Raw genomic sequence first — 11,935 nt, forward strand, 5'->3', positions numbered from 1 at the left:
GGGTGCTACGTGGAAGTGTTGGCCAGCTTCCTCATTTCAGCTCATTTTCAGTCACTTCCTCAAACAAACATAAAAAACTTCCCCTTTCTTTGCCTAGGTCACTATTATCAGAAACTGCCCCTCAACTAATACGTGCAGATTGGGGTCATGGGCCTCTCAGGGCTTCATAGGTTTTTGTAGGGCTTCACATGCTGTTCTGGGTGGACCTCCACCCATACCGTCCAGGATGAGCAAATTACCGACACAGTCAAACAAAACATTTAGAGGGGTAAATATTTGGAGGAGGATTTTAATTTGTTAAGTGTAATTATGTGATTTTTCAAATTCAGAAAGAGAGTAGAATTTGGGTTGTTCAATTCTGGAAGTCAGCTGCTGTGTTGCTGTCTTGTCCTAGTTAGGTTATCTACTTTGTGCAGAGTCTCCTTTATAAACCTATTGTCACCAAACTGACCAAGTCTTAATCTGTTGTTTAAAGGGACACAAAGCTAAACATAGCTGAAGTATTATTTTCACCACAACAGGATGGGCTTGTGATGTGAATAATAAGTGGTATCATTAGCAGTGTCAAATTAGCACCCCTCAACTGTCAATTCAGTTGACAGGTGGTCCCTGAAGATTTTTTGGGGGGACAAAGTGGTCCTCGGTCTGAAAAAGTTTGAGAAACACTGGTCTAGATGGTAATAATAATAGTCCCTTAAAGGGACACTGTGCAGGAAATGGTCAAAAAAGGTACTGCAACTATGCTGCTCATTGAAACTGGGCTGCCTATTGCCAGATTTGATTTTTACATGAAAGTTTACTAAGTAATAAACAAATATTTTCTGGTATGGTCCAAGTACAGTCATTTTTGCAGCTAAAAATGGCTATTTTTGGCAATTCAAAATGGCTGACCATGGAGAAGATCCCCCTTTTCATGTATGAAAAGTGCAATTTTTCCAGTCATAATGAATAATTAAAAATGTGATGCTGGTGGTAAGTATTCATGAAAAAGGTAACATTAGTGAATGGGCAGCATGAATTCTGGAAATAAACAACTAAAAATCCCACACAGTGTCCCTTTAAGGCTCTCGGTAATGTCATAGCAAGGATAACAATAATTTCAACAAAGAGTGAACACATCTGCACAAAGACACTATGTAATTAAACCATCAACCACCTCATTGACAACTTATGTGAAGGCAAGCAGCATGTGTCCACACTGATACATGGCCTGGAGTGCTTAGTGCAGAGGTTTTCAAAGTGGGGCCCGGGGACCCCTGGGGGGTGGTAGGAGGGCCGCGGCAGATTGGCAGGAAAAGCAAAAGAAATAATTCAATAAATTGAATAACTAAGTATACCAAAATAAACAAAAAAAATCTAAACAATATCCCCTTTGGTTAAGAAGTGCATTATCATGATCTACTTCATCTCTGAACATTACTACCATTATCGTTATTCTACTGTATATATCCCAAAGGAGCACTGACTAACAAACCTAGACTATGGTTGTGAAAGGGGTGCGCAGAGAAAATAGTATGGCATGACACATGTAAGGGGGGCCTTGGCAAGAATCTACCAGTATCAAGTTAAGTTTGGGAACCCCTGGCTTAGTGCTTAGACATATTTTACAAATTAAAATAATTACGATCTCCATTTCTATTTAAGCTTTCACTGTCTCATCTGACTAATGATGTGCCTTTCATAAATAGCCTACCTTGATTATTATTAAGCACAAGTAGCATATTACTAATGTAATGGACATAAAAGGGAACCTTGGATGACAGTTCCAATATATGTTTTTACTGGTCATCTGAAATGTGATAAATAATTAAATTATAAAGAAATGATTCATTTATTTAGCATTATTTAAGAAGGGTCCAATACATTGACAACAGGCATCCTGTATATTTATATAGCCTATATTTCTTTTACCAATTGTTTTCCCTTCACAGTAAAAACTGCAGTGTTAATTCAACACTAACAGAGTCGATTTAACACCTTCTAGAGTTTATTTGGTCCCAAAGCACTCTCTAAGTGTTGAATTAACACTGCATTTTTTACTGTGTTGGTGTGTATTCACATAATACTAAATGATAGTGTCCTTAATAGGAGTTGATGTGAAGTGAAGCGAAAGTAACCAAAATCTAACACACCACCACAGAGAAAAGGTGGCTGTGCGCTCCATTCTCTCTCTCTCTCTCTCTCTGCACCTCTCTCTCTCTCTCTCTCTCTCTCTCTGTCTGTCTCTCTCTCTCTCTCTATCTCTCTCAGCACATAATCTCATTCATCTCACTCTATGGGCTACTATACATATGTAGGCCTATACACATCTGTTTTATTCTTCTTTCCTTCCGTGTTAGATTTTCGTGTGTGTAATTGACATGTTGCCGAACATAAATCTACAACACTTGTCTAAAGGGAAATGTCTCTCAAGAGAGACCACACAAAGCCCAGACCCATGTATGCACGTACCAGGCTTGTACGAAATTCCGAATTGAATTGAGAATGACCCCAAAATTCAAATTCAATTCTTGAATTTCAATATGAATTGAATTGAAATTCCAAACAGGAAATGGAATTGCAATTCGAATTGGAATGGCAGGAAACTGAATTTCACAGAATTTAAATTCTAAGAAATTCAAAGCAATGACATAATACTGACACTAGGCGGTGGCAGGGATGGTCAGTATCTCGAATACTTAAATTAAAATACATTTCGAAATAGAACATAGCATTTTGAATTTTGTATTTCATGTCAGTGAATTACAAGTATTTGAAGTTTGTATCAAAATACTTTCCCCCCTGTATTTTGAATTTTCAAAATAAGAGAAAATACAATAGCCTACTTTCTCCTGAACAATGCAATTACATCGTAGGAACACGGATCAAATAGTATGTAAGTGATGCTTGTAGCTATATTGGAATGTAAAAGTGTTTGTCTGGGAAAGGGGTGAAGGACTCCAAAGATTGACAGTTCAATTCCCAGGTAACATTGGCAGGTGACTACCTGACTACGAGTTACTAACGAATAACCAGCCTCAAAATTCTGAATTATTGAATATATACTGTTGGATCAAAAAACGCCACTCTTGATAAGATATCATCAATAATTGAAATTGCCATGCTAAGCACCAAAGGTGCAACCGTGATAATAACTAATGCTGCACCATGCATCACACACAAGATGGCGCTCTAAGGCCACAAATGGTGCATTAGTGACGCTTTGCAAGATACGTGGACATAATTTACAAGATACACTTTCTTGTTTATTGAACTCACATACAGACCTTGACATATCTGTACCATTTTTTAAATGCTAGTTGTGCCAAGTAGCCCATTGTTTATATAGCCTTCTCCATAATTACAAGAGCTTAACATTATTGTTTGTTCAATGACTGGAAATGATGGTTACACAGGAGTTTGTGTGGTTTAAAGTAGGCCTACCTTTTATTGTGTAAGTGAATTGAATTGTTATTTTTGGTCATGCCATACAAGCCATTGAGTAGCGAAGGGAAATTGTCTTGAGTTTCCTTGCTGAGACTCGAACCTTGAACTTCTGGCATGCAAAACTGAGGCTCTAACCGCTACACCAAATAGCCAGACTCATTAGCTTGAATGTCAGGACACATCTACATACCTAGCTTCTGTTGTGTTTTGTGTATTTGAAATTTTGATTATTGATACATTTACTGTTCTATATTTTGTAACATATTTGTAACATCTTATTTTGCATTGTATTTTGAAATACATTTAGTTGTGTCTTTGCCCATCCCTGGGTGGTGGTGTAAAATTCAAAGAAACTCAAAGTAATGACAAAATAAGAACACTAGATGGTGCTGTATATTTATAAGCATGTGTCTATTCCCGGCACTGCGAGGTGGGTGGGAAGAGTGAATTATAGCCCCCTTAGGTCACCTGTTGGGCTGCTTCCTAGCAGTGCTTTAGGATTTGGGTAGGTAATTATTTGACTTTCTGGTTTTTTTTTACTTCCATTTTGAGTTAGTACGATGCCATTATCTATGTGCTGTAGACCTTAGGTGGTAATATTTACATTTTTACATACATTTTGGTACATAACAAATAAGAAGTGTGAAAGTCATCTGTAGGCCTTGCATAACACTAATTATTATACATGCAACTACTGAAAATCACAATGGGGGCCTGCATGGTTTATACAACATTTACTTATCATTTTGAATGCTGAATACATTTGTAGTTAAATGTATTAGCAATATATATATGTATTAATGCTATTGTACTTAGTTACACTGTTATTGTTGTATTTTATTATTTTGAAAACACAAAAGTTGTGTGTTCATCCACTTCCTGAATTGCAGTGAGTTTCAATTCCATTTTGAATTCCATTTCCTGTCATTCAAATTCAGTTCAATTAAACATCCTGTAGGGGTGGAGTCAATTCAATTCAAATTCAATTCCACTTCCTGAATTGAATTTAATTCAGAAATTCTGAATTTCGTACAAGCCTGATGCACACATATGTAAACGCATGCAATATTGTGTGCATATGGGTGTAGACTAACTGAACGTGTAAATGCATGCAAAAAGCTGACTGAAATGACACATTCGTCTCTCTTGGCTGTGAGCAGTCTGGTGTGACTGACTGTTAAAACACTCGCACAGCACACAACTCAGGAAACAGACGTGGTTGTGGTGGGGGTGGGGGTGGGGTTGGGGGTAGCTAGCAGCCATGATGGAAGTTTAGAGAGGGCCGGACATGCTGTGTGTGTGCATGCGTGCGTACGTTCGTGTGCGCATATGTCTGTCACAATCTGTGTGTGTGCATGTGTGCACATGAATGTGTGCACATGCATGTGCTGGTGTGTGTGTGTGTGTGTGTGTGTGTGTGTGTGTGTGTGTGTGTGTGTGTGTGTGTGTGTGTGTGTGTGTGTGTGTGTGTGTGTGTGTGTGTGTGTGTGTGTGTGTGTGTGTGTGTGTGTGTGTGTGTACAGTATGCATGGGTGTGGATGTGTTGGACATCCTTAGGGAGTTCTGCTCAGAAAATTATCTTCATTCAAATAAGCTACCGTAAGAGGAGATGAGATCAGACCCCATAGCCTTTATGCAACATAATCTTCTTTTGCATATACCCTACTTCAAGGTTGTTGCTAAATGAACCTTGATAGAATGTAGTGCTACTGGGTTTGCCAAAGATGACCCCATAATTTACAGGAATAAGGTTCATTGGCATATCCATAAGATGCTCTGTGTGCTGTTTGGAACTATAGAGGACTGGATAAAATGTTCTCTTTAGTGGGCTGCACAACAAACACCTAAAATCCATAAATATGTTTTCCTACCATGACATAAACTGAGGAAACAAAAAAAAGTATTTCCCCAATCTCAATCTGTAGCCCCTTGCACGCCGTACCTCCTGTGGCGCGCTGTAATAGACATTGAAAGTTAACTACTATAGTACTACAATACTATGACAGTGCACAGGGCCTTCAAAAATACATTATGAATTGGTCATTGCCATTCCGCTAACAGCTAATGTATAATGCCGTGTCTTAAGGGGTTAAAATATATCCCCCCCCCAAAAAAAAAACCAACCAACCAAAAAAAAAAACATGCATATGGTTTACATAATGTAGCTTTGACTGTATAACTTCTGCAAATGACATCTCTGTCCCTAAGTCAAACTATACATGGCAAAATTACGCAACTTTCAAAACCTTTTCATAAGTATGTTGACATTTAGGTCAAACGTGAGATCATGTGCTGTATGAGACAAGAAGCTACACCATACTGTACATGGAAACTCTTTGGTCAAAACCGGCACAACACATTGACTTTGATGTAGCAAAAAATACATATTCTGTCTTTCTAACTCTGAGAAACACTGAAGACAACTCTTACATGTCACTATTTTTAGACATTTTGGGTCCCTAGTTTTTTAGGGTGAGTAAAGACAGGAAGTCATTTCAATCGCCAAGGCAGGTCACACACACACGCACACACACGCACACACACACACGCACACACCTACACACACACACACACACACACACACACACACACACACACACACACACACACACACACACACACACACACACACACACACACACACACACAATCATGTATACACACACACACTAACAGACATGCACACACTAACACTCACACAGGCGCACGTACGTACACACACACACACACACACACACACACACACACACACACACACACACACACACACACACACCAAGGAATGATTTGCTCAGATATACACAGACAGACAGACCCAGACACAAACACACACACACACACGCATACACACACGCTCACGCTCACGGACACACACCGCACACACACACACACACACACACACACACGCACACACCTACACACACACACACACACACACACACACACACACACACACACACACACACACACACACACACACACACACACACACACACACACTCGATTAGGCTTTGAGATTATAAACTGTACCCCCAACTAAGTTCACTACTGCAATACACTTAACGCCCAGTAGAGTGCAGAATGGAGTTAACAACAGCAACATCCAGCAAGGCACCACCAGAAGAGCTATACTTACAAGTTGTTCATACTTATATACAAAATGTCCATGAAATATGTAGGTGTCATAAACTATCATTATCTCTGAAATTGCAATTTCACTGTCCCCCTTCATTGTATCTCTATACATATGACAAATATACATCCCTTTTGTCCTTTATCGACAAAGCTCCATGTGTCTGTGAAACACAGTATGCAATCGGAATTGGACATTGTGGTGTATGTGGCTTAGTATCACATCAATCTGACATGTCATTTCTCTGAAATGTGTCAGCAAAATGCCCGTCTGCACCAGAAAAGCTTCAACCGAAATAATAGCTATTTTGGGAATGAGATTGCAAGTTGGGAATTTCCTGCGCTTAGTAGAAGTTCTGTCATTCGAAACTGGACATAAAAACCACCAACACAGTGCCAGTGTTGTATGCTTACTAATGATAGTCATATTTGAAATGGATTCTGGAAAATATTGAAAGGCTTTCCTGGAAATTAACTCTATCATTTTACTCACATCATTACAAAACACATGGGTATTTGATGTAGTTAAGTGACAACCTTTATGTACTGTAGGCCAATTTATGAAAAAGTAGAAAGAAAAGTGCAGAATAACATTTAGGTAAACGACTGACACCCTGTCTTCATCTCTTAAGACTGGTATTAGTTTATTGTTCCAAGAACGGTAATGATCAAGTTGTAACGTTCTGACTGCGTATGTCATAGTAGTACTACTGGGGTTTTTTTCAGGAAAAAGTAAAGTTTTCCAACGAATGGTGTGCATTAGAGGGCTGAAAAACACATTGAAATGCTTGTGCAATAGCCTCTGTCCCCAAAGATGGCCAGCGAGCGGGTAGCACCAGAGGAGGATAGACCCACACAGACACAGAGAGCGAAAGAGAGGCACGCAGACAAACACACACACACACACACACACACACACACACACACACACACACACACACACACACACAAGCACGCATGCATGCAGGCACACACAGAACTTCTCTCTTTCTCTCTTGCACACATGAACACACACACTCACACACACACACACACTAGGGATGCAAATTATCGATTAATTCATTAATCATTAGTTGATAGCCTTATTGATCAACTTACGATTAATTGATAAGCTGCGTTTTCCCCCCGAAATCTCAATATCTCTCTAAAAAAACCGACTAAATCTTAACATTTTAATTAAAAACTGAGATAATTCTATTTCAATTCTTTAATCCAAAGTTGACTTAAATATTCCCACTATTCACACCCCTCTTCACACACACTCTTCACATGACCATTTCACCTGAGTCTCTTGTCAGTTGAATTGTCGATTCATTGCGATTCATGTTTTTTAATCGATTAATGCATTGATAGATTAATCGTTTGCATCCCTAACACACACACATCCTCTCTCCTCTTCTCTCTATCTCTCTCTCTCTCTGTCCCTCTTGCACACACGCGCGCACACACACACACACACTGTACATCTTGTTTAAATCAGACAGACAAACAGCACAATTTCCTGGCAAAGATGAGGAAGTATAACAAAAGAAGACTAATTAAACATGAAAGTGAGGCATGGGCATACTGCGGCATGCGATGTGACAAATGAACACAAGTTACCCAGCAGCTCCTACAGTAATATCTGCAGACATTATGAAGTGTGCAAGACAAACAACCTGCCGAGCTATGACCTGTCACGCACATAATAAATACTGTCATTTCGTTGCCTTGACACCTTCAAAATTGCTAAGGGTTAAAATGGTGGGGGAGGCAGTGTGTGCGTGCGTGTGTGTGTGTGTGTGTGTGTGTGTGTGTGTGTGTGTGTGTGTGTGTGTGTGTGTGTGTGTGCGTGCGCGCGTGCGTGCGTGCGTTCGTGCGTGCGTTCAAAGTGTGGGGAACCGATGTTGGCCGAGATTTATGGTATTTACAGTAGCCTAACAGAGATTGAGATAGCAAACACGCACAATCTATGTTGCAGTGTTAATTTAACTCGCAGAGTAGTATCAACACTGTGTTACAGTATGACTTGCTGAGTGTTGAATCAACACTGTTGAAATTTACCGGGCGGTTGCAGACCTAAACACATTCACTCATGCATGGCAATGGCTGAATAAAAAACAATCCCTACCAAAACATATTGACAAATGATCTTGAAAAGGACATAATATGCCAATACACTTCATTCATCATTAAGTTGTGCAACACATGGCAATGCTGCTTGAAACTGAATACAGTTTGGGGATGGGGAGGGGACATAGCAGGCTTATTATCACAGCCAGGTGTTTCAAAACAAAGCAGAGATAGAACTGCCCCCTAAATGTCAACACTGATGTCACGCTTTGATGGCTATTTTCACTGGACAGGAAAAACGGCCTCTGCGCGAGGTATTTGACTGATATAAAGAGCAAGCTGCAAATGCATTATGGACGGGTGACATTTCTCTCTCGCAGGCGCACGCAGATAGGAGGGGAGGGGGGAGAGGAGGGGGTGTTTCTGACTCGTCTGGCGTTGGCAGCCAGGCTTTGTTGATGTTGTTGGTGAGTCGGAGGCTACGAGGGCGTTGCAAAACCATGAGATTCCAGCGTTACGTCATCAAGAGAGGAGCCTCGAAGGGAGGCACACACGTCGCCCCCATCCGAGGGCTGCGCCTTTAAATATTGGAGTCGGAGCTCCAATGGGTTTTCAGAGGCATTGCAGACTTCAGGGCAGGGGCAAGAGAGACAGGTGCAAGCGAATCCTGGAATCACTTGGCACAAGATGACATCAAGGATCTGAAGTGTTCTTTCGTCGAAAGCGTTTTCATTTTCGTAAGTAGGACATTTTTATTAATGGGCAGTTTTTCCATTATGTTTTTTTTATTATTATTTTTTAAACTAAACTAAAATCCCCCCCATTTTGTAGCCCAATGCTGCACTTTGTAGTTGCAAATAATTAATTCTATATCTCAAATGAAAATATTACATGCAAAGAAACAAACGAAAGAGGATTATACTTTTTCGGCTATGTGGACCATTGTATTTTGTCTGCTTTACATCTTCCCCGCATCCTGCCTTTATCTCCTAATCGAACACCAGTTCAAACGAGTAGTTCCGAGCAATTCTCTCTTCATCCCAAGAAGTCTCCTACATGGGAGTATGGTATAGCCTAACACAGTCGACTTTCTAGTAATTTAAGTTATCATGTATTAAATCATTAGGTTATTAATACTCACCTTATGTGTTTGAATGAGCGTGAACGGTAATCTTGTGCCAGGATGTCATGGTGCGTTCGTGACCTTCGCATCTGTTTCATCTAGTCTATCCAAGGCTATTGGATTTAGAATGTAGTTATTATTAGGCTATTACACCAGTCCGGATGTCCAGTGGTGGGCGACGGCAGAAAGTAGTGATAAAAAAAATCCACGAGCCAGCGCGAGACGAGCAGCAGGATAGCCTATTTTCCTCCCAGATAAATCTCGTTGTCACCGCTTGTTTTGCCCTCCCTTACACATTGTGCAAGACTGCTGACTTAGCATATGACGTTTAGCAGTTGCGGGATAATCAAGCAAGCCGTGAATTTTAGTTTGGCGGGGCGGATGCCGGACTCCGAGCCTATAGGTGTCGCGCAGGAAGCTGACAGGACGCAGACGCAGGGTCGGGAATACGACTGGCACGTGCTGGTGCACATCACGCTCGCGCACGGGTGGATAGACGGACGAGGACGTCGTATAGCTACTCCTTAATGTATAATGCATACGAGGCATTTATAGCTTAGACCTCTGGCTTTGGTGGTGTTCTGCCATACTGTATAGTCAGTGAAAATGCCTTGTGGCCAATATGACATTACTGTCACTCCATCTATGTATGTAGGTGATGATGATGACATCTATGATAATGTGCTGCTGTACCATATACAAGGACACAGTTTTGGCGACCCGGGACAAAGTAATCTGAAGGCCCCACCCACCCAATATTCACAATATACTGTGGACCTAAATCTGCCCCCCCTCTCTCTCTCTGGGCCCGGGGCGACTGACCCTCTTTTGTCACCCCATGTCAGCTTCCCTGACTGAATGCCCTGTGTTGTTTCCTCTGTGCCGCACAGGTGACCTGCGAAGAAGGAGCCCCCCGCACACGCCGTGATGCCGGAGCAGAGCAACGACTACCGGGTGGTGGTGTTTGGCGCGGGCGGCGTGGGCAAGAGCTCGCTGGTGCTGCGCTTCGTCAAGGGCACCTTCCGCGAGAGCTACATCCCCACCATCGAGGACACCTACCGGCAGGTCATCAGCTGCGACAAGAGCATCTGCACGCTGCAGATCACCGACACCACGGGCAGCCACCAGTTCCCCGCCATGCAGCGCCTCTCCATCTCCAAGGGCCACGCCTTCATCCTGGTCTACTCTGTCACCAGCAAGCAGTCGCTGGAGGAGCTCAAGCCCATGTACGAGCAGATCGTGCAGATCAAGGTGGCCGACGTGGAGAGCATACCCATCATGCTGGTGGGCAACAAGTGCGACGAGACGGCGCAGCGCGAGGTGGAGACGCCCGCCGGCGAGGCCATGGCCAAGCGCTGGAAGTGCGCCTTCATGGAGACCTCGGCCAAGACCAACCACAACGTCAAGGAGCTCTTCCAGGAGCTGCTGAACCTGGAGAAGCGGCGGACTGTCAGCCTGCAGATCGACGGCAAGAAGAGCAAGCAGAGCAAGCGGGCCGAGAAGCTCAAGGGGAAATGCGTGGTTATGTAAAATAGCGTGGTGTGCCGTGCCGTGCCGTGCCGTGCCATACCGGGAGTGTGTGGATGAGTGGGGGTGGAGGTGAGGTTGCAGATGGTGTTGGGAGGTGGGAAGAGATTTGAACGGGGTGGGGAGGGGGGTGCTGGAGTGGGTGTGTGGCTTTGCTCTTGGAACATTCCACTCCTACAAGGATGCTGACAAGAACTTTTAACTAACTGTGGCAATGGACACGGACAGACACATACACATACACATACACATACACATACACATACACACACACACACACACACACACACACACACACACACACACACACACACACACACACACACACACACACACTCCTATCATGATCCGTTGCTTAACGTTTACACCAGGGGGGTCGTTTCGGAGGACATAACCGCAAAACCAACCATACAGTACGTACAATAGATTCTCCTGGAGACAGCCTAGACATTCCCATGGTCCTGCCAAGACCTGCTTTTTGCATCAGAGTATAATGAAGCTACAGTAGATGACTGACTGTACAGTACAATGGATGATTACAGTTACACATCCCCTTCCCTTCCCCACTTCTCCCTGAAGCCTTCGGATCCACTCTCAAGATGATGTGTCCAAAAAGAAAAAAAAAACCCTGACAACAACCTGATCTGTTCTGTTCCAAAGACTCTGTTGCAGAGG

The 11,935-nt window shown here is 42.4% G+C and overlaps 1 protein-coding gene across 1 annotated transcript; it reads left to right on the top strand.

Moving 5' to 3' along the window:
* The first annotated feature begins 9,239 nt into the window (after positions 1-9,239).
* On the top strand, positions 9,240-11,313 carry LOC134458979 (GTP-binding protein Di-Ras2). The gene is made up of 2 exons (XM_063211343.1): positions 9,240-9,347; positions 10,624-11,313. The coding sequence occupies exon 2, from the start codon at positions 10,661-10,663 to the stop codon at positions 11,261-11,263; it is 603 nt and encodes a 200-aa protein (XP_063067413.1). The 5' UTR covers positions 9,240-9,347; positions 10,624-10,660; the 3' UTR covers positions 11,264-11,313.
* The last annotated feature ends 622 nt before the right edge of the window (positions 11,314-11,935 follow it).

The sequence above is a fragment of the Engraulis encrasicolus genome, chromosome 11 (genome assembly GCF_034702125.1).
Source record: "Engraulis encrasicolus isolate BLACKSEA-1 chromosome 11, IST_EnEncr_1.0, whole genome shotgun sequence".
Lineage (NCBI taxonomy): Eukaryota > Metazoa > Chordata > Actinopteri > Clupeiformes > Engraulidae > Engraulis > Engraulis encrasicolus.